The sequence below is a fragment of the Lathyrus oleraceus genome, chromosome 2 (genome assembly GCF_024323335.1).
Source record: "Lathyrus oleraceus cultivar Zhongwan6 chromosome 2, CAAS_Psat_ZW6_1.0, whole genome shotgun sequence".
NCBI classification, from domain to species: domain Eukaryota; kingdom Viridiplantae; phylum Streptophyta; class Magnoliopsida; order Fabales; family Fabaceae; genus Lathyrus; species Lathyrus oleraceus.
Window position 1 is genome coordinate 29095821 of NC_066580.1, and position 25629 is coordinate 29121449.

General features: G+C 29.4%; 1 protein-coding gene across 1 annotated transcript; it reads left to right on the plus strand.

Moving 5' to 3' along the window:
• The first annotated feature begins 14700 nt into the window (after positions 1 to 14700).
• LOC127117844 (albumin-2-like) lies at positions 14701 to 15639 on the plus strand. The gene has a single exon (XM_051047964.1). It carries the CDS (start codon positions 14771 to 14773, stop codon positions 15434 to 15436), a length of 666 nt encoding a protein of 221 aa, XP_050903921.1. The 5' UTR covers positions 14701 to 14770; the 3' UTR covers positions 15437 to 15639.
• Positions 15640 to 25629: the final 9990 nt, after the last annotated feature.

A 25629-nucleotide genomic window follows, 5' to 3' on the forward strand; every position in this document is an offset into this window, starting at 1 on the left:
GTTGAGTTTTCGTTGCTAATATAACTGCAGATTGTTTAATTGTTGTATTTTGATGATTAAAATAGGTTTATGTGTGTAATATTGTTGTGTATTGTTGTGAAGTGGGTGAAATTTAAATACATGTGTTGTGTTTTATATTAGATTATGTTCGAATTGTATTGTATTTAATATACTTTGATTGTTTATGCACCGTTTATATTTGAATGTTGCCTTTACATGGGAATCATGCAGATACTCAGGAGTAGCTGCTGTAGTAAGTGAAGTTAGCTCGAGAAGTTACTTCTTAAGTTTCGTTGTCTTAGAAGTCTTGCTCCGATCTTGTAATATCGGGGTCAGGAATGTTTATTTGATAATTTAGTTGAATTTTAATAGCTCATTGACTTATGTTGAAGTGTTTAAGAATCGAGTTTAATAAACCTTGTTTTTGAAGAAGTTTTTATTTAAATGAGTTTTAAAGACTAACTGTTGATTTTATGTTTACTTATCCAATTAGGAACAATGTTGCCGCAATGATACCCTAAGTGAAGGTGAGTGTGCAATGACATGTGTTGTATAACGTTAGTATATTCCGCTGCATGTTTATTAATTTTTGAATGATTTTAGAGGTTTGTCGTTGGTGACACCTTAAATTTTTCATATAATTATTAATACATAAGTTTCGGGAATTAGGGTGTTATATAGTGGTATCATAGCAGATTGGTCCATCTGACCATGTTTTATAATATTGTTTGTCCCCTAGTACGCAACATGTGTGTGAACACTGGCGGTGCTTGTTTGTTTTTTTAACCGCTTGTTGGCAGGATCAGGATAGAAACAAGTGGGGGAAGCTTCTGCTTCTCTGAGATGTTTCTGGTGTGGAAGATTGGTTCGGCGTGCTACTGATTGCAAGAGGGCAGATTGATGGATGATTCAGTGTTGTTTCCTGAGTTGTTGATGAATAATATTCGAAGTTCATATTAACTGTTTTGACAAATCAGTATCATTTCTAGAGTTGGATGCTAATGATGAGGGGTTTGTGTCTGCTAAGCAAATGGATGAGCTCGTAAAGGATGATGCCACAATATTTATGGTTATAGCTTCTATGATGGCTGAAGGTAAGGCTGCAATTAGTTAGTTACCAGTGGTATGTAATTTTCCAGAAGTGTTTCCTGATGATATAAGTGATTTGTTATCGGAGCATGAAGTTGAGTGTTATAGTTTTAGTACCTGGTACTAGTCCGGTGTTTGGCGGCTCCTTAAAGAAGTTTGTTCATCCGAGTGTTTCATTGTGGGGTTCGTCGGTGTTGCTAGTTAAGAAGAAAAATGGTAGCATGAGGTTGTATGTCGATTATAGACAACTGAATAAAGTGATGAGCAAGAATAAGTATCCACTTACGAGGAATTAATGATTTGATGGACCGGCTTGTAAGTGATTATGTGTTTAGCAAGATGGATTTGTGTTTGGGTTATCATCAAATCTATGTGAAGCCAGAAGATATTCTAAAGACTACTTTCTGAATGAGATATGGTCACTACGAGTATTCAGTAATATCATTTGGTATGTCTAATGTGCCTGGAGCGTTCATGGAATACATGAATAGAATCATTCATCTGTATTTAGACGAGTTTGTGGTTGTGTTTATAGACGACCTCCTGATATACTCAAAGTCTGATAAAGAGAATGTGGGACATTTGAGAATTGTATTGCAGACATTGAAAGAGAATCATTTGTACGCAAAGTTGTCCAAGTGTGAGTTTTTGTTAAGAGAAGTGAGTTTTCTTGGTTATGAGATTTCTAGTGGTGGTATAGTTGTGGATCCATCAACGATAGATGCTATTTTGCAATGGGAGCCTCCAAAGTCTGTCACTAAGATTGGAAGTTTTTTTAGATTGACTGGTTACTACAGGAAGTCCATTGAATGTTTTTCAAAGTTAGCGTAACCATTGACTCGGTTGACTCGAAAGGGTCAAACCTATGTTTGAGATGTGCATTGTGAAGAGAGTTTCCAAGAACTCAAGAAGAAGTTGACGTCTGCTCCAATTTTGATTTTACTGAATCCAAGTGAGTCCTATGTAGTATATTGTGATGTTTCGAAGATGGGTGTGGGATTTAGCTGAGGAATCTTGTCACTGGACTGTGAGTTATGGAAGGAATTGAAAGACCATTTAAGTTATACTATGATAACAAATCAATCGTCTTGTATCCCAACAATAATATGAGCTCGACCAAGTCAAAACATATTGATATCAAGTTCCTAGTTGTTAAGGAAATGGTACAACATGGACATATTTCCATAAAACACTTGGGGACAAACTCCATGATAGCAGATCCTCTTACAAAAGGTCTTTCACCCAAGGTCTTTCATGACCACACTGCTCGCATGGATGTTTTACCATTAGAGGAGTCTTTAGTTTAGTAGGAGTTAGTTGAATTATGAATTTTATATGTTGTTATTGATATTATGTATGCATACTATGAATATTTTCCAATTAATAAAGTTTGATATTCAGCAGTTTAATTTTGTACATTAAAGTTGTTGAATGATCTCACTAAAGTCAAGTAGGACTAGTTGAAAATCGACATATAGAGATCAACTTCATGTTATTTTCATGATGCACATTTTATGATGGATCTATGTCATTTAGTTGTGTCACTATTAATGATCATTGAAGGGTTTAATTATGATTGATATAACGAAAATCACTTTGACTTTGTATACAAGCATGACTAATGAACGAGATACTTTGGATATTTTAAAAATATAATGGAAAATTTTGAACTAATAAAATCTTAACACATGTCTAAAGTTATATATATGAGATCAATGGAAGATTGGAAGAATTATATTACAATGCACATGTTTTCATGTGAGGCAATGTGAATTTTATATTACAATCATGTAGCATTTATGTTTATTAATTCTTTCAGTGCCATGCTTTCAAATAGAATCGTTAAATTCTTATTTCTTGATGTCTATCCATTATCTGCAGCAGACCTAGTTTAATACTAAGCATTCCTGCCAAGTTCCAGCTAAGAATTGGTCCCATGAGATTTATCTAAAATGTGGTACATTGAATTTTGTCAATTATTTTACTCATTTTTACATGTCAAAACTCTAGAGGAAATTTAATATTTAGCATTTCAGCCATGTGCTGCTAAAAGTATGGGATATAGCATAGAAATTTAATAATAAAAGTATTGAATATAGCATGGAAATTTATCATTTAACATTATTGCACTGTTTATTTATCGGTTTTTATTGACTCATGTATACTTTAATATTTTTAAAATCAAAAATTTGGGAAAAATAATATTTTAGAAAATAAAACTCAAGTAATAGCAGTGTAATAAATGAAAGAAAATTTTATCTTGTACCCCTACAATTAGTCTCATACCCCTATAATTTTTTAAAAATTCTCATTCTACCTTTAATTGGTTTTAATCAATTTATTATTTCATTTTTACCATTCAGTTGAAAATTTCAGAAATTACACGTTTCACACCCCTCGCACCGGAACTCCTGCAAAAAGACTTCCGGTATGTACTTTTTTTAAACCGGAAGACTTCAAAAATGATTTCCGGAACACACGAATCAATGAACCGGAAGACTTCACAAAAGAGTTCCGGTTCAATCAGAAAGAAGTTACAAACCGGAACACTTCTTGAAAGAGTTCCGATAAACAAATTTACACATACCAGAACTCTTTGAAGAAGTGTTCCGATTTGTGTAAATTTGTTTACCGGAACTCTTTCAAGAAGTGTTCCGGTTTGCTTTTTTTAAAAAAAAATTTTAATCTGTTTTTTATTTTGCAGAAGTGGGAAATCTTCCCCAAATATGTGTAGATACTACTGATGCGTTTATAAATGAAGTGTTGTTCATGAACATGTTATACATATTGGAATTGGTTAAGCATTTCCATTTTTTATTATAATTTACTTACATCTTTAATATCCATTACATATGATTTATGTCGTTTCTATATGTTGTGGTTTGTTTTCAAGATGAGATGGATGTTAATGGACAAAAATATATGTTATTAGATTAAGTTACAGTAGGACAAATGTTGTGTGTGAGGTTGTGCAAATTTATTACTTTTAACTATAATAGTTTTGAACCCTTGATCTAATCTCATGGAATATTCTTTGAGTTTCACCAGTGGGATACTTAATTAAACTCTCACCTTATATGCCACCATCTTTATATAATCAATTTTTTAAAGCATTAGTTTGATTCATAATACCATTGCATTTTAACTTTTTAGACTATTGAGACTGGTAAGACTATTGGTCGAGGTCTAATGTGGAATATGACTCACAAAAAGAAAGATGGAAGCTATGTGAATGAAAAAGCTAAGGAGATAGGGCTAAATTAATAATATATATTTCCAAATATATTTTAAGTTTATGTTCATTATTTTATAATATATGTAAATGAGTTATACTCATTGATTATTTGTATTTTATGTAGGAAAAGATTGACACTCATTTAAATAAAAATCCCGAGGCTTCTTATGAAATTTCTTCAAATGATGTTGTTGGAAAGGTATTAGGAAGAGAACATCCTGGCCGTGTTCGAGCAATGGGCATGGAAGTGGTTCCTACCACTGCTTTTAAACATACCACTACAAGACTTAGTGGTATGGATTTTGGTTCTTCAAGTGGTAGTTCTTCATTAGTGGAACAAAGACTTGCATCTGTGACTGCTCTATTGGAAGTAGTTGTTGGCTACATTAGTGCGAAAGAAGGTGGTACACTCCCTACAGAGTTAGTTGCCGTACTTGTAAATCAAACACAACAGGTATATTAATTAGTTAATTTTTTTTTTTTACTGAATCTTATGTTTTATATTTCTAGTTTAAAATCATTGTAGTTAATTTTGTAGCTTTTTCCTCCTTATGTGCTGTTATTTTTGTGATTTCGTGTAGTTTTAATTTAATCACATGAGCACATAACATTTAAGCTATCAAAGGAATAATTTCAACTTACCAACTTATCGCAAACTTCATATAGAATCATATTTAGTGTCTTTTATTTTCTCAGATGCAATGCAAATGAGAGTTTCATTGGGTATATATAATACGGAAATTCACATAGATATATGTCAGACTATTCAATTGTTCTATTTGTTTAACGTTATTGTGATATGGTCACTAGTCTCATTAGTTGAAAAAGTGAAGGAAGAATCCACAATTGTCTTCTTCATTCATAATGAAAGTGATTTTTGTCACTTGACTAAGTTGTTGCTGCTTATCCTCTTTATTTTTGAAACAACAAAGGAAATATATTAAACTAGGCATAAGACATGCCCATGACCCAAACAAATACACTACTAAGAAAATAGTGATGATACGTCCCATTTAATTATTCTAGTGATGTTCTAATATAATAATTATTTTGTTTTTCATAGGCTTCTGAAGCAGGAAGTGAACCTTCATCACCTTGTGGCATAAGAAGATCACTAGATGCAAGCAATATACATGAATAAAATCATCAAAATCCTTCAAAGGACATATGATTATTATGGTACTTTTATGAGAATAGCTTAAGATACTAGATACGAAAATTATTGATCATTTTTATGTTTTAATATTTTAGGAATAAAGTGAAAAATATATCAAACATTTAAAATTTCTATGTATTTTAATAAAGTTAAACAATTGCATCGAGTATATATATATATATATATATATATATATATATATATATCTATATATATATATATATATATATATATATCTATATATATATATATATATCTATATATATATATATATATATATATATATATATATATATATATATATATATATATATATATATATATATATATATATATATATATATGTGTGTGTGTGTGTGTGTGTGTTTCTTTTACAAAAATGCATAAATATAAATTTATTATAGATATTTTAATTTACTTTTAGTGTTTGTGTTAAATTGTGGAAAAAAAATTAAATATGTTTTAGCATATTTCAAAGAGATTTTATTTCAAACTAATTTGAAAATAGTGGTGGTTTATACAATGTTGTTAAACTAGGACGGTTTTAAATGGTGTACCTTTTAGTATATTAAGACCGTTTAAAATTCCGTACCTTTTAGTATATTAGGACGGTTTTAACGGACTTAATTGTTTAGTTAGAAAAATATGGCATTTAAACCGCCACTAATTTCAAACAAAAACCAACACTTTCCACTGCGTAAAATACGACGGTTTGCACGGCGTTTAATTTTAAACCGTCGCTATTTTCTTTGCGGCAGCCAAATTTACAGCGATGCTAAGAACGTCGTAATTATAAATTCTGGCGGTTCAAATCGCCACAATGGTCTTCTATTAACCGACGTAATTTACGCGTTTTTTTGTAGTGTAAGTGATTTGTTATCGGAGCATGAAGTTGAGTGTTATAGTTTTAGTACCTGATACTAGTCCGGTGTTTGACGACTCCTTAAAGAAGTTTGTTCATCCGAGTGTTTCATTGTGGGGTTCGTCGGTGTTGCTAGTTAAGACGAAAAATGGAAGCATGAGGTTGTATGTCGATTATAGACAACTGAATAAAGTGATAAGCAAGAAGAAGTATCCACTTCTGAGGAATTAATGATTTGATGGATCGGTTTGTAACTGATTATGTGTTTAACAAGATGGATTTGTGTTTGGGTTATCATCAAATCTGTGTGAAGCCAGAAGATATTCTAAAGACTACTTTCTGAATCAGATATGGTCACTACGAGTATTTAGTAATATCATTTGGTATGTCTAATGTGCCTGGAGCGTTCATAGAATACATGAATAGAATTATTCATCTGTATTTAGACGAGTTTGTGGTTGTGTTTATAGACGACCTCCTGATATACCCGAAGTCTGATAAAGAGAATGTGGGACATTTGAGAATAGTATTGCAGGCATTGAAAGAGAATCAGTTGTACGCAAAGTTGTCCAAGTGCGAGTTTTGGTTAAGAGAAGTGAGTTTCCTTGGTTATGAGATTTATAGTGGTGGTATATATATGGATCCATCAAAGGTAGATGCTATTTTGCAATGGGAGACTCCAAAGTATGCCACTCAGATTGGAAGTTTTCTTGGATTGGCTAGTTACTACAAGAAGTCTATTGAATGTTTTTCAAAGTTAGCATAGCCATTGACTCGGTTGACTCGAAAGGGTCAAACCTATGTTTGAGATGTTCATTGTGAAGAGAGTTTCCAAGAACTCAAGAAGAAGTTGACGTCTGCTCCAATTTTGATTTTACTGAATCCAAGTGAGTCCTATGTAGTATATTGTGATGTTTCGAAGATGGGTGTGGGATTTAGCTAAGGAATCTTGTCACTGGGATGCGAATTATGGAAGAAATTGAAAGGCCAATTAAGTTATACTATGATAACAAATCAATCGTCCTATATTCCAACAATAATAGGAGCTCGATCAAGTCAAAACATATTGATATCAAGTTCCTAGTTGTTAAGGAAATGGTACAACATGGACATATTTCCATAGAACGTTTGGGGGGCAAACTCCATGATAGCAGGTCCTCTTATAAAAGGTCTTCAACTCAAGATCTTTCATGACCACACTGCTCGCATGGATGTTTTACCATTAGAGGAGTCTTTAGTTTAGTGAGAGTTAGTAGATTATGAATTTTATATGTTGTTATTGGTATTATGTATGCATACTATGAATATTTTCCAATTAATAAAGTTTCATATTCAACAGTTTAAATTTTGTACATTAAAATTATTGAATGATCTCACTAAAGTCAAGTAGGACTAGTTGAAAATCGACATATAGAAATCAACTTCATGTTATTTTCATGATGCACATTTCATGATGGATCTATATCATTTATTTGTGTCACTATTAATGATCATTGAAGGGTTTAGTTATGATTGTTATAACAAAAAACACTTTGACTTTGTATACTAGCACGACTAATGGACAAGATATTTTGGATATGCTTAAAGAATATAATGGAAAATTTTGAGCTAATAAAGTCTAACACATGTCTAAAGTTACATATGTGACCCGTGGAAGATTGGAAGAATTTTTGGGTCACAAATGTAATATTACATGTTTTAGAGCCATTATTTAATTAGTTAAAACTGCAGTGGTTGAATTAATATTAAGTATGTGACTAAAAGTATAAATGTCATGAAATATGAAATTATTGTGTATATACTATAAGTCAATATCTAATTTGATGAGGAGTCAAATTAGATTATTGAAAATTAAGAAATAACCCTAAGGTTATTCATAAGGGATATGATTCATATTTTTAGAGCGGTCGAAAATACGGCTCATCGAAAATATTCTCTCTTCATCTCCATCAGAGGAGATTCAATGATCCATAAGGAACTCTACAATTGGAATATCACACAGTTGATAACATTCAACTATTTACAATGGCAGCCTCAAGTAAGCTTCCTTATTCATTCTCATAATTATATTTGGGTATGGGTCTATGGAATATGAGTCGATCCCATATCTGGTTCACTCGAATTAGTTTAGAATTTTGTTTTTAATTTCTATATTGATAGTAATCTTAAGGTTAGAACAGGTTTATAGTCCTGCTCTTGATTTATGTATTGATAGTAATCTTAATTAAGGTTAAAATATATATTCCAACAATAGTCTTTCTATGTCTTTCTTTATTGAGAATGTATCAAGTGTGAGTAGCGTGGATAATAGTCACACATTGGTTGGAAATATGGAGATTTGAGTATTTATAAATGAGAGAATCCACCCACCTATTATCTTAAGATTTTAGATGAATATGTGGTGTGTGTCTCACATAGATATTGCTCTAGAAAGGAAGTCTCACAATATTCAATGCTCCATAGTGAAAAATTCCCCCAACATTCCTTACTCTCTAATATTTTAATGACCTCCAATAGAGCTTAAATTTATATAGTACCTATCTACTTGTTTTCTTAAATATACTACCATTAAAAAAATTATATTCAAAATACGTTACATTAACTCCACGATTATATTACAATGCACATGTTTTCATGTGAGGCAATGTAAATTTTATATTACAATCATGTAGCATTTATGTTTATTAACTCCTTCAGTGCCATGCTCTCAAATAGAACTGTTAAATTCTTATTTCTTCATGTCTATCCATTATCTGCAGCAGACCTAGTTTAATATTAAGCATTCCTGCCAAGTTCCAGCTAAGAATTGGTCCCATGAGATTTATCTAAAAATGTGGAACATTGTATTTTGTTAATTATTTTACTCATTTTTACATGTCAAAACTCTAGAGGAAATGTAATATTTAGCCTTACAGCCATGTGTTGCTAAAAGTATGGGATATAGCATAGAAATTTTAAAAAGAAATTTTTTTATGGTCTTTTATCTTTAGATTTTTTTATTTCAAAAGAAAATTTATATTTTTTATAAGCTCAACTACGTTATAATCAAGATAAAACATTTAGTGAGTTATATTGATGATATATCCAATGATACTGTTTAGATGAAATCAAAGTGTTTTTATAATTCATGTATTGTCTTAATTTTTAGGAAAAGTTTGATAAACACAGTGAGATCATGATCCTGGAGAATGATTATCTATTGTTCTAGATATGTTTTAAAATCTTACTTTGGTCAAACAAATGATTCATCTTTATGCTATGGTTTTTGGATAGTCATGATATTGATTATGAATTGAGATTTAAAAGAATACCTTGTCATAAAAACAATTTAAATTTTTTAACCTGAGTAATCCACCTTGTTAGTGAAACATGAATTCAAAATATTTTTGAACCATTTGATTAATTTTGTTTGAGAACAAACAAAAATATAAGTTGCGGAGAGTTGATAAGTGTCTGGCTTATGTGAAATACATAAGGACTTGTTAACTTATTTTAAAAAGCAAACAAATTAAAAACCTCCAATTTTTATTTTTATCTTTTGTGTGTACATCCGTGTTCTTAAGCAACACAAGTGCCTATTTCATGGGAAGAACATTAAGAAAGAATCTGAAAAAAAAGAACAAGTATTACTTTCAAGAACTTGTTCCTCTACTTACTTTGTTTCTCTTTCTCTTCTTGCATACCTTTTTAGAAGTCTTTTAATGTGAATAGAAATGTTCTTTTCATTCTCACCATGAATTTCTTTTTTTGCTTGTCTTGGAGTACATATGAATGTGAACTGTTTGACAAAATGCCTCAAAGGAATGAAGTTTAGTGCAGCACCATGATAATGTGTTATAGTCATGCTTGCTCCGACAAAAACAATGTTTGAACTCAAGAATGTTGAATATGAATGGTTTGAATTTTTTCATAACAACCGTTTTTCCTTATGGAATATTATGGATATACATATTTGGGATTCAATATATTCGTCTTTTGTTGGGAAGACTGTGGAGTTGTTTGCACAGCTCAGCGAGATTCAAAATATGCAGTACCTAAAATTCTGGTTCTAGTTTTTTTCCAGTGCTATTCAGTTTAATCTCATGCCCGAGGAGCAGCTGTTGAATGCATGAGGGACGTTTAAGATAATGTTTATAGGGATGGCATGATTATATACAGCGATGAGGATGTTAAGAAACAAATCTTGAAAGAAAAGTTAGCAGCTCAATTTAAGAAGACAAACATTGGTAAAAAAACCAAGTCACATACAAACTAGAGATAACGCCTGGAAAAAAGCTTATAGAAAAGGAGATCTCATATCTTACATGTTGTTTTTGTGGAGTTGAGTAAGTCCCTAAATCTAAGATTAGTTAAACAAATACAGAAGATAGATTTTGTGTGTGTGTGTATATAAATAATCATTTTTCTCATTTGTTGTTGCAAGTATTACAACAGATAAACCCAAAGGTTGCAGACTGACAATACAACTTCCTAACATATCGGGATCATGTATTGTAAAAGACAAAATGAAAAAATTTATTTGTTCCACTGTACAAATAGAGAACTCAATAATGGACTGTTGTTGAAAATTATTTGACATATCTATTGCTCCTTTCCAATAAGATTAGTTCTTTCTCCAGCACATCCCACATTATCAGTTGTTGCATGTGAATTTTGTGGACGAGAATTTTTAGGAGAAAAATTCTTTCAAGGAAATTTTTATAGAGACTACAACCGAATTTTGGGTTATTTACCACAAACATATTTAATCCTAAAATAAAATAATATAGTAAAATAAATTATTAAGAGGAAAATAAATATAAAAAATTTCTTCAAATAAAAACATAGTAAAATATACTCATTATAAAAGATGGGGGAAATATATTTTAGAACATTCAAATCCGAAATTGTTTTTTAATATTTTTGGTATATAATAAATCACGAGAGCTTTAAAATTAAAAGCTAAAAAATGAAAGTTACATCGCTACTTTGCTTTATATGTCCAATGATCTTCACACACTCCAATAGTTGATGAGGTCCATTATGATTTCGCGTAATATCAATAAGAGATTGAGGTGGATCAACCCTGAAGTTGTCAATAGTCATTCAACAATCATAATAATGAAATAGACAATCTTAACCCAAGAATTATAATGTTTCCTACAACTTACACTCAAAGTCTACTGAATTTTCCATTATCCTTCAACACATTTGCGTCATGCTCTCCTAGGAACAACACGACATATCATATCTAATGTAATTTAACTTATTCGTTTCTAAATGACAATACATATCTCGAGGATGAATATCTCCTACAAACTTGTCGAATCATAAAAGATTTATATTACCTAGTCTCAACTTTGGGTGCTCTAAAAGTAAAATTTGACCTATAATAATTGTATATTATAAACATTAAGTAGGAAAGTAAATGCAACAAATAATCAACCAACAAGCAAGATGCGCACAATGCATAATATCCGCATTCATATCTCATTCCATATTTTTCGCTATTTTCTTTAAACTCGCATAAATAATATCAATTCATAGTATTCAATTAAATCATATCATTATACATTTAGTTTTTCCGGATCAATTCATACAAAAATTTATTTAGTATAAAAACAAGTTTAATCTAATTATCTTAATTCTACAAATATTATTTAATTTATTTTTGTACATACTTATTTAGTTTTAACATCACTAAAAGGATAGATAATTTGTAACACATAAATACCAAATTTAATATATAAAAGCTAATGACGACCGAAAATAATATTACTTTTAGTGATAGACTGCATAAAATATTTAATTCAAGAACAATTTTTATTGACAAATTACAAAAAGAAATTAATACAAGAAATATCATTTAGTAAAAAAGAGAAGATAGTAGATTTAAACAAAAAATTATATTTAGTGAAACATTCTTGTAAAACACATTATGTAAAAAGATAATTGATGGTGACAAACAATAATAAATAGATTATGAAGAAAAAAACTTATAATGACAATAATAAACATACTACGAAGAAATGAAATTATAATGACAGAGAATAATAAATATATTATGAAATAAAAGAACTTATAGTGACAAACTATAATAAGCAGATTATGAAAAAAAATAGCTTATAATGACAAAAAAAATTAGATACATAATGAAGAAAAGAATTTAACATATAATGATTTAATTCATAAAAAGATATAAAGACCAAAATAAGAAACACATCAATTTAAAGAGACCAAAATATTATTTAAATTAATGAATGAAAAACTCAATACTCCAAACTGATTTCAACTATCAGCGCATAATATTTGACCTTATTTTATTGCAGCAAACACACAACATCTCAGAAGAAAAAACTGCATTCACCATGCATCACCAATATCTGCACACTTTTCACCATTGCTTTTATCCACCATTTTAAAATGCAACACATACTAAATTTCTCCCAAATCAATCATGAGATCCACCGTTGAATAAATAATAAAATACTTACCAGGGTTACATTTCATTTATTTGGTTTCTTTTTTAACATAGTGACATTGTGATGTGTATTGTTCATGTGTTTTCTGTTCATGTTTTGTGACTATAACTTTGTGTAGTTACAAACTCATTATTTAGTTGTTGATTGTAGTCATGGTTATGAATTTGCGTTAGATTTTGGTGTTATTAAAAGAAGTAAATGACAACAGACACTAAGAGAAGGAAATTCTTTTATTCATTAACAAGGCATTACATTTTGGATCCTAAAGATATTAGATAATTTTATTCTTCATCCCACTCTTCTATCATTGGATCCTCCTTCCTCTTGGGCTTTATCATTGTTGTCATTGTTCTTCCCACTTTCGGACCCAACAGTTTTGCTTACTCCTTTTGAGACTTCCCCATACTTTTGAATCTTTGAAGCTTCCTCGGACTTTTACTTCTCTTTCTTTGCTTTTTTCTTCACCAGCTTCCTAATCTCTCTCTTAAAATCCCTCTTTTGAGCCTTATACTGCTTTGATTTACCCATTTAAGCTGAAGAGTAATGTGATCTGAATGGTTACATAAACGTCTATTTTTATAAGAAGAGATCTTGAATAACGTACAATCTTCCTTAATTACGATGCATCTTGGGAAACTTTGCCTTTCAGAATCTGACTTTGGCTATCTTGGATATTATGGATAATTGCTTACCTTTTTCTCTAACCATTGAAATTTCGTGAATATTTTATTTCTATTTTTACTCATATTCTCTCTCTCTCTGTTTTTTTTAATCTTTTTTGTATACATCCGTGTTCTTAAGCAACACAAGTGCCTACTTCATATGAAGAACATTAAGAAAGAATCTGAAAAAAAGAACAAGTATTTTATATTCTTCATTTATAATTTGTTATAAGTTATAATTTTCTAAGGTTACTCACAACTATTTTTATTTGAAATTATATATTTTTGAAGTCAAGAAAATAAGATATAATGTCAAACAACAACAACAAAATTTATAATAATCAAATTATCAAATACATAAATGAAAAGAGTAAAATTATGATTGCATATATCATTACTTACAAAAAAATCACTAATTTAAAATTATAACTATCACATTTTATTTTATTGAAATTATTTACATAATCAAAATAAATAAGACACTGTCAAATTTAATACAAATATATTTTTCATTAGATCAAATAAACTTTTATCTTAATTGCAACTTTATTGACAAATAAAATTACATTTTGTTTAGTATTGATATGCGCTCTTTAAAATCTGGATTTTTAATTGCTAAATTTAATTTTTTAAAGAAATTTAGTAACCTTTCTAATTTAAACTCAATTTTAATTCCGAATTATTTTATCAAATTTTGATTATATATTATCAAGGGTATAGGCACAACCTACTTGCCACTTATCAGTGATATATAATATTTAATCAATGAATGAATGAGAGACTCAATACTCCAAACCAATTTCATCTGCCAGCACATAAATTTGGCCTTATTTTATTGCAGCACATGTTTATTGAATAAATAGTAGTACAATATTTACTACACCGTTGAATGAAGGACATAGTTAGAGGAGAAATTAATGCACCAAAAATGAAATAAAATTGTTGGCATGTGATTATCTGAATATGAGACTTAACCTCTTTAATGCCACAATTATGTATATGCAGCACATGTTTATTGAATAAATAGTAAAATATTTACTACACCGTTGAATGAAGGATATAGTTAGAGGAGAAATTAATGCACCAAAAATGAAATAAAATTGTTTGCATGTGACCAATCTGAATTTTATATTTGAATAGATTGATAGCTAGATATATAGTGAGCATTAAAAAAATAAAATAAAATAAACACGTGCAAAGGCATTGTGTTTGTATATATATCCTTGCTGCTTTCATTGTATTTGCTCACAACATAACCTTCCTTGTATTTGCTCAAAACATACCTCACCCTCACTTGTTAAGAAGATGACAAAAAGTGGTTACATCAACGAAGCTTACTTTTTCATCAATGATAACTACATTTTGTTGGATTATGCTCCAGGAACAACCAACGATAAGCTTTTGTACGGGCCTATTCCTCTTCGTGATGGGTTTAAATCACTTAACCACACCATATTTGGAAGCTACGGGATAGATTGCAGCTTTGACACGGATAACAATCAGGCATTCATCTTTTATGAAAATTTTTGTGCTCTCATAGACTATGCTCCACACTCTGACAAAGATAAAATCGTCTCAGGTCCTAAGAAAATCGCTGACACGTTTCCTTTTTTCAAAGGAACCGTGTTTGAAAACGGAGTAGATGCTGCCTATAGATCATCAAAAGGCAAAGAAGTTTACTTATTCAAAGGAAATCAATATGCTCGTATAGACTATGGCAGTAACAAGCTCGTTCAAAATATCAGGAGCATTACTGGAGGATTCACTTGCTTCAAGGGAACAATCTTTGAAAATGGAATGGATGCAGCTTTTGCTTCTCACAAGACCAATGAAGTTTATTTCTTCAAAGATGACTACTATGCACGTGTAGCCGTTACCCCAGGCGCATCAAATGATGTTATTATGGATGGTGTTAGGAAAACTCTTGACTACTGGCCATCTCTTCGTGGCGTCGTACCTCTTAAAAATTAACAATATCATCTATGTTTTCTTTTTCAGTTGTAATAAAAGTGTGGCTTTTCATGTTTTCCACACATTTACTTGTTGTTTTCTTATGTTTCTTGTTGTAATAAAAGTGTGGATTTTCCTTCTTTAATTTCCACACATTTACTTATTGTTTTCTAATGTTTCTTCTAGTAATAAACTAAGTCATGCTTTTCCTTCTTTTCCACAAATTTACTTGTTGTTTGCTTTTCAATTTAGTGTAAGCTACATTATCATAATGCATGTATTAATGTAGCAGCATGGAAGTGTGATTATTGTCATAGTTTATAGTTACTATGTATTATGATATAGAAGAATTACATAAAATGAGTTGAGTTGTATCCACTACAATGTTAGCAATGCACTTTTTTCCGAGTGATAATCAAGAGAATGCCTACATCTTAAGCCTTAAAGGGATATAATTTATTAAACTTTACTGAGCTAATTAATATTTGGTGCAAATTTGGCATCAAGACTAGATTTTCACTATCTTCAAAGTAGATTTTGAAAAATCTTAGAAATACATTTAACAAAGACTCTTCATTCACGAATACTCTCAGAAATCTTAGTTTTGTAAATTAGTATATGTGACTAGTGAAAGATTATTAAATTTTTTGAGTCACAAATATAATATTGCATGTTTTAAGGCCATTATTTAATTAATTAAAACTGCCGTGTTTGAATTAATATTAAGTATGTGACTAAAAACATAAATGTCATGAAATATAAAATTATTGTGTACATACCATAAGTCAGTATCTAATTTGATTAGGAGTCAAATTAGATTATTGAAAAATAAAAACTAACCCTAAGGTTATTTATAGGGGTTACGATTCACATTTGTAGAGTGGTCGAAAATAACATAAAATAACAACGCATGTTCCATATAAAGCGTGTCACTCTCAACTATAGCAACCATCCATTCACAATTCTCACGTAGGTATCGTACGAATGAATGCCGTTTTCTAATGTTATCAAAGTTAAATGGATAACTTATAGCCTAAAGCAGATCACTAAGTTAACTCACTTGATTCAACATGTAATTCTCACATTTGTTATTGATTTAATGCATAAAAGTTGTAGCAATTGATCATTAGTTGATACAATGCATATAGAACATCAAAAAAATAAGACATGAGGTAAAAAGCATGAGCCAATCTATTGGTTAGGGAGGCCCAATCGATTGGTCTATCTCACATTTCTATTTTTCAAGGAATGCAAAGGATTAATCGGTTGGTGTTGAGTGTCAATCGATTGACAGCCGAACGAAATTCCAATTTTCAAAGTTAGTGAGTGCATGCAATCGATTGGGGTCCAATGTCAATCGATTGGTTCCTGAAAAATTTCCCTTTTCTCCAATACAGGAAGACAATACAATCGTTTGTCACTAAGGGCCAATCGATTGGCCCCAAATATTTTCCATTTCTTCACAACTCAGGAACTCCACCCAATCGATTGGTCCCTGCAACAAACCACAATTTTCTCCTGCAACCCCTAGTTTAAACTTGTATAATGATTCTTATTCTCCAACCACCAAAACCCATAACTTCTCAACAAAATACATCACACAACACACACACACACACACACACACACACACACACACACACACACATATATATATATATATATATATATATATATATATATATATATATATATATATATATATATATATATATATATATATATATATATCATAGTTCACATGTTCATAAACCCATATTCATAACATCAACCATATCCAAACATTGAGTAACAAAATCATGAAAAATATAACAAAACATTTGTTCATGGAAATCATCATAGTCAAGAGAAAACATTCACCATTTTAGCATGGATTGTTCTACTCAACCTATGATTCTACAACTTTAACTCTAGAAATTTTAGGGTTTCTAACTAGAACCCACCTTAGAAAACAGAAGAGGAGGTTGACGAATATGGTGAGATGGTGAAATGAAGATGATGATCTTGTTCTTCCAAGTTCTTCTAGTTCCTCTTCTTCCCAAGTTTATCTTCCTTCACTCTCCACTTTCCTTTCCTCTAAACTTCCTTTTACTGGTATGTGAAAATGAAACATAAAACATGTATCACCACATGTGGTTGGTAATATGCCACTAGGTGAGAAACATGTGGACAACAAGAGTGGAAACAATTGTGTGGATATAAATAGTTCTGATAGTAGAAACAAATATCCCAAGTATCACTAACCATAATATTTGTTCTACTAGATCAATTGACCCATTATTAATGTTACCAAAATGTCCCAATAAATAAAAGGTCAGTCCCAAATAATATTAATTAAGTCAATCCGAATTCACTATTCACTTTATTTATCCCAACTGATAACTTTTATAGCACATAGGAACTCAGTTGATCTTAACTAATATGAATTTGAGTATTTAAGGAAACACGGGGTATTACAATATTCATTCAGATAGATGTCGTGGTAAAATAGAAACACTAACAACTATAAGGATAAATGCATGTCTGTTATTGTTTAGTGTTACTTAGAAACCTCAGTACTTCTTACCAATGTTACTCATCGCGTGCACATACGATGACACAAAATATTTTTCCAGCAACTCGATTTTTATAAATATGCCCTATGCTCCCCAAGTTTAGAAAATGTTGAAGAAATCAAAGTTTCAGAGAATATTTTCACATATCTACGGTGAAGATATTATACCACAACCATTTATTCACCATAGTAATATCTCATTATTTACGCGCATTATTTTATTAAGAAACATTTCATCACGGTTCCTAAATCCAATCGTGGTCACAAAATTTGGGTGACAACCTTCGAATCCCATCATCAATATTTTTCAATTTTTTCAATAAAAATAAGCACGTGACCCTTAACATTTTTTGTTATTTTAACATTGAAAGTATAACAGCTACGATTGTTTCATTCAACCGTGGTTATAATTTCAAAATTTCACTACGGTTGTTTCTTGAAACCGTTGTGAAATTATTTTCACTTATTAAAAACGTAACAAATACTTTATTTCATTCATAACACACAAGGGTGCAATAGAGAATGAGACAACAACGATAGCGGAATCATTTATGAAAACAAATATCATTTCTGGAAACAAAATCTTTATCCTCTTCGACTTACGTTACGTTACCACTATGTGTTTGTTGTTCTCTCTCTCTCTCTCTCTCCCCCTATGTGTCTCTCTCGTTGTGGAAATGGTACTATTTTCTTAAAGTTAATGTTCTTCGCTAGGGTTACATTATATTTTTTAGTTTCTTTTCTTAACATAATGACATTGTGATGTGTATTGTTCATGTTTCCATGTTCATGTTTTGTGACTATAACTTTGTATAGTTACAAACTCATTATTAGATTGTTGGTTGTAGTCATGGTTATGAATATGCGTTAGATTTTGGTGTTGTTAGAGGAAGTAAATGACAACAGACACTAAGAGAAGGAAATTCTTTTATTCATTAAGATGACATTATATTTTGGATCCTAAAGACATTATATAATTTTGTTCTTCATCCCACTCTTCTTCCATTGGATCCTCCTTCCTCTTAGGATTTATCATTGTTGTCTCTATTATCCCCACTTTGGGATTTAACAGTTCTTCCTACTCCTTCTGAGACTTCCTCATACTTCTAAGACTTCCTCAGACTTCTGAATCTTTGAAGCTTCCTCAGGCTTCTACTTCTCTTTCTTTGCTATTTTCTTCATTAACTTTCTAATGTTCTTTTGAAAATATCTCTTTTGAGCCTTATACTGCTTTGATTTACCAATTTTAGATGAAGAATAATGTTATTTGGATGGTTATGCAAACGTTTGTTTTTATAAGAAAAAATCTTGGATAACATATAATCTGCGTTGAAGACTATGTATCTTGGGAAGCTTTGCCTTACAGAATCTGACTTTGACTATCTTGGATATTATGTATAATTGCTTACCTTTTTCCCCAACCATTGAGATTTTATGAATATTTTCTATTTTTACTCAGACTCTCTTATTTTTTTTATCTTCTGTGTGTAGATTCTTGTTCTTAAGTAACACAACTGCCTACTTCATATGAAGAACATCAAGAAGGAATATGGAAAAAATAACAAGTAAGTATTTTATATTCTTCATTCATAATTTATAGTAAGTTATAATTTTTAAGGTTATTTACTCATAACTATTTTTATTTGAAATTATATGTGTTTAAAGTCAAGACACCAAGAGAAAAAACACAAAGACAATAACATAGTATTATTTCTAAGGTTATTCACTCACCAATTGGTGTATTGATGTTTCAGGTCTGATACAATTCAGAAATATTCAAGTTAAAAAAAACAAATAATATCACAATGGTTGTTATACATAGCGCGCTACTTAACTTATAACAACGGTCACTCGCCCGTTTTGGAAACCAGCATACGTACAATCACACCTTACCTAACAACAGACATACAACTGTCATTATATGTGTTTTGCAACCGTCATTATATATTTTTTGCATATAGTAGTGTTAATTGTTTTTAGTTATTTTAGGGAGGTTTGTAACCCCCACAATCTAACACGTTTTTTTTCATGTTGACTTTAAGTGACGTGGCGTTGCACGCCAGCTTTCGATATACCAAATAAATGGCAGAGATTAAAATTATGCACAAAATATTTTAGGAGAATCATTCTTTGGAAAATACTTTTATAGGGACTAAAACTGAATTTTGGATTATTTATAGGGAGCACAAAGATATTTAACCCTAAAATAAATTACTCTGGTAAATTAAATTATTAAGTGATAAATAAATAAAATTTTCTTTAAATAAAAACAAAGTGAAATATACTAGAGAAAATATAATTTATAACATTCAAATGTTAGATCCCAAATTTTATTTTAAATATTTATGGTATATAATAATGAAATAACCATAAAGAGGTCGAGGTGGACCTGCCTCTCAAGTTGCCAATAGTCATTCAACAACCATAATAATGAAATAAACAATCTTAACCCAATACTCAAAATGTTTCCTACAACTTAGACTTACTTAGACTCAAAGTCTTTTTTAGAACCCTTGAACACATTTGACTCACGCTCCCCTAGAAACAACACGACTTATCATAGTTAATGTAAAGATTTCAATTACTCGCTTTTAAATGACACAGCATTTTTCTAGGATGAATATTGATTTATCTATATCCTACAACCTAATTGAGTCAGAAAAGATTTATATAATTTAGTCTTAATTCTCGATGTTTCAAAAAGTAAAAATTAACCTCTAATAACCATATATTATAAACATTAAGTAGGAAGGTAAATGCAATAAATAATCAACCAACAAGTAGGAAGCATACAACATATAATACCAGCATTCATATTTTCAACTATTTTCTTTAAACACACATCAATGATATTTATCCATAGTACTCGATTACATCATATCATTATACATTCACTCCATCAACTAATACAAAATTTAATTTAATAAAAAGCAAATATTGTTTCATTTATTTTTATACAGACTTATTTAGTATTAACATCACTAAAAGGATAGATACTTTCACATAAAATTTAATAAATTTAATATAACATAACTAATATAACATAACTAATGTCTGAAATGAATACATAATCGAAAAAATATTATTTTTAATGCTAGACTGAAAAAAACATATAATTCATGAACAATTTTTCGTGACATTCTGCAGAAAACAAATATATATATCACAAAAATATAAATTCAAGTATCAAGAAACAAAAATTACAAATGCTCTTAGCATTAATATGGAAAAAAACTAATTTCAAACATATAAAATTGTGGAAGAATATCATATGTTGCAACATTTTAAAAATAAAAAACCAAATTAATCTTAAAGGAAGTATTATTAACTGTGACATTCATTTATATTTATAATATCTTCGTGTTTTTTTGTATTATCACTCCCTGTATAAAAAAATTATAGAAGAGGAAACAACTATTAGGACACGAGTGTCGATATTATGTGATGAAATACGGATTAAATATTGTCTATGAAGACATTGATGATTCATGGAAGTAGGTCATTTTAAAGTTTTTATTATTAAGTATTTTTATATTTCATTCAACTTATAAGTGTTTATCAATCGAAAACCATTGATAGAAGAAGATATACATGACGTCAACTCACGTTAAACAACTTGCTTACTTAAGTTTTATGAGTCATGCCCATTTGATCGGTTGGTTATTGCCTTCTTGGTTGAACTATTTTATAAGTATCATAAATATTTTTAATTTTTGTTTTGGCCTTATAGTCATTAAATATAAGCTACAAAATTTGTCAATGAGTGGTTGCAATAAAAAATATGTAAACTTTTGAAATAAATATATTTTAAAAATACAAGGGATTTCACCTTGGTTAACAATTTCAAACGACATGAAAAGCGGTCCCTTGATTCGCATCTCTTCGGTTAACAATCTCAACTGAGAGAAAAGTCAAAATTTCAACCGATGTGAAATGTGTGGAATTTCCAACTGTTTAACCTCTCAACTGAGGAAAACACGATGATTTTACCGTTTTTCGACTCGATCAATAGACCAATAAATAGAAGTAACACATTTATCATAATACCCTACCCTACATTACCTCGGCATCCCATGCAAAATAAAAATCATCTCCCAATAAAAGAAAACTACACGTAGTGATGGCGCATGATACGTGTAGTTTTATCTCGTATATCATGCAGTGATAAGTGTTTGTTATGTTCGAAAATTTTTCATCTTGTGCGTATTCAACTTTTATTATATGCTCTCATAATTTGAAAATTAACATGTGAGAAGACATCGACAATTATTAAATATTTACATAATCATTCAACTGTATGTTGCATGTGAAGAGACGAGTGATCTCTAAAACAAAAGAGAAAATGGATTAAATATTAATAGTGGAAAATAGTCTTATACTGACAATTAATAATCATCAAATTAATGATATGATATCACACATGAATTTCTATTGAAAAATAATATAAAATTATTTTATAGTAACCGTGCATCTCAATTAAATTCAAAATAAAAATTTAGAAATTTAGATGGTAAAAAACTTATTCTAAATTATATTTATATCATACAATATTCTTTATCTGCAGCAGACCTAGTTTAATATTAACCATTGCTGCAAACTTCCAGCTAAAAATGTGGGATATTGAATTTTGTTAATTATTTTACTTAATTTTTCATGTCAATCCTTTAGCGGAAATTAAATATTTAGCATTACTTCCACGTGCAGTTAAAATTATGCGATATAGCATGGAAATTTAATATTTAGCACTACTGCCATGTGCAGCTAAAATTATGGCATATAGAATGGAAATTTAATATTTACTGTCAAGTGCAGCGAAAAATATAGGATAAATCACTTTATTGAAATTGTAGTATTTTTTATTATATCTTGTATATTTTTATATTTGAATTTATTTATTATTAAAAAACACCATACCTCATAAAAAATAATGTTCAACATAAAATTAAGGGATGTCAAAATAAAAGTTGAAAAAAAAAAGGAAATGTTTTGAAAACTGAAACTCAAATAATAACGGTGTAATAAACGAAAAGAAATGCTTCTAAGAAAAATTAATCAAAAGTTATAAGTCAACCATATAAAATAAAAATGTTTTAATATTTTGAAAGAAATAAAATTATGGTCTCTAATCTTTAAACTTTTTGATATAAAAAAACAAATATTTTTTTATAAATCCGACCACTTTACAACAACAAAAAAAAACATTTAGTAAACTACGACTGACGATATATCAGGTAATATCGTTTAGATAAAATGCAAAGTGTTTATATAGTTCATATATTGTCTAATTTTTTTATAGAGAAACACTAACAATTTAGAAATACTCAGGGAAATCATGATTTAAAAAATGATTAATCAATTATTTAGATTGTTTTAAAGTCTTACTTTTGTCAAGCAAATTATTATCTTTATGCTATAATTTGTTAATAGTCATGATATTGATTATGAACAAGTATTTGCAAGAATACATTGTCATAAAAATAATTTAAAAATTATTTTACCTGAATAAGTCAACCTTATTAGTGAAACATGAATTCAAAATATTTTTGAATCATGTGATTAATTTTCTTTGAACACTTATTGAGAAGTGTCCTGTGAAATACGTAAGGACTTGTTAACTTATTTTATAAGTTAACAATATTAAAACCCCGATTTATAAGTGTCAAATTTATATGAAATATGTAAGGACTTTTTAACTTATATTACAAACAAACAATATAAAATTCCTGATTTATCTATTAAAAGATATAAACAACCTTAATGCTCTCAATATATATATATATATATATATATATATATATATATATATATATATATATATATATATATATATATATATATATATATATATATATATATATATATATATATATATATATATATATATATATATATATAGAGAGAGAGAGAGAGAGAGAGAGAGAGAGAGAGGGGTGTGGATCAACTTATTCCAAGATTAAGTATTTTTAGCTTAGTGGAAATCAAAGCCTTTGAATTTAATTTAATTTAATAGTTAATTAAGTAAAAAATTATATTAAACATTAGATTAAATTAAATTCAAAGACTTTGGAGTAAGTTAAAAAAACTTACTCTTGGAGTAAGTTGATTCCCATTCTAAGAACTGATATCTTTTGTAAATAAGAATAATTAATAATATCAATCGTCGAATTTATTTAACAATTAAGATTTATTAATTTTATTTAAAGAGCATCTTAGTGAATTTTTTTTATATTATGGCTAATATTAGAAATTTCTACAAAAAAGAATCTTGTCATAAATATTTTTCTATGTGTTATCATAATATTTAGTTTAAATTAAAGATTAACATTTATCTATTTAATTTATTTGAATAAATTAAATAGTTTGATAATATTCCAAAAATCCATAATCATTAAAGTATTGTCGCAATATAGAATTTGTTTAAAATGATTACAATTGTAGAATTTTTAAAATATTTTTTTTGGAACTTACTATTAAATAAATCAATTAAATTGATATATAGGTAATAATTTTACGTTCTCTAATATTGCACGAATTCAACTAGGCATGAAGATTGAAGATCTTGTTATGTTTTACATCATTTGTTGTTAGTTGTTGTTGTTGACAAGTTTTTGATTTGTTGTGGATAGTTGTTGTTAGGTTTGTTAACATGCTGTTTTTTGTCGTGTCATGATTTACTTTCTTTTTGGGTTAACAATGTACTGTTGCTTATTATGTTACAATGTTAATGGTAGTTATGTTGTGGTTGTTGTTGCTTGTTATGTTATAATGTATTGCTTATTTATGTTGACATGCCGCTTTTTGTTGTGGCATGATTTACTTCCCTAATGATTTGTTATTGCTTGTTATATTAAAATATTAATGCTAGTTTATATTTTCAAAACAGGTTGACTCTTATGATCAGTGTGGTTCATAAATGCTTTGTTTTTTACGGAGAAACAATACAAGAAGTACAAATCAATTTTGGAAGCTTCATTCTCCTTGTGCTTTTTATTCATGGCAACACAAAGTAGATCAACTTCAGATCATTCCACGAATCTTTTCTATAAAAGGTATGTTGTTGTTTTTGAGTTTATTATAATGTATGTAGATTGTTTGTTTTACCCTCTTTATTGAACATGCTTTCATTTAAAGTGATTTAAAAAAATAATAATCTGAAAAATTAAGTTATATTTGAAATGCAACTTAGGTCAAACATGATTTTCGAATTACATTCATCTCATAATTCATCTATATCGGTCTTTAACACATAGAACTTGGTTTATTGCCCCAAATTCTTCAAAGCAACAGTTCATGCCTAGTTTATTTTGCAAAGCTTCAATATGTTAACTAATTCCAAAATCATCATCATCGCTATCATCATCATTACTTTAATCAATAAACTCACACCCCCCCCCCCCCGAAATCTTAGGGTTTATACAGTGGCTCCTAGCTGACCCAATAACTAGTTCTCTTGTTTTCATTGCCTCACCATATAAAATTTATTTGATTACGACTAATCTCTTTCAACATCTTGATCAGAGCTTTACACAGTGGTAGTGAGAGTTGGGATGATTAAAATAGGATTATGTGTGTAATGTTGTTGTGGTTTTAATGATGGTGTGAAGAACCGTTTGACGGAATGTTGAGTTTTCGTTGCTAATATAACTGCAGATTGTTTAAT

Coding starts and splice junctions, on each gene's coding strand:
- LOC127117844 (XM_051047964.1), top strand. CDS start 14,771: ATGACAAAAAGTGGTTACATCAACGAAGCTTACTTTTTCATCAATGAT.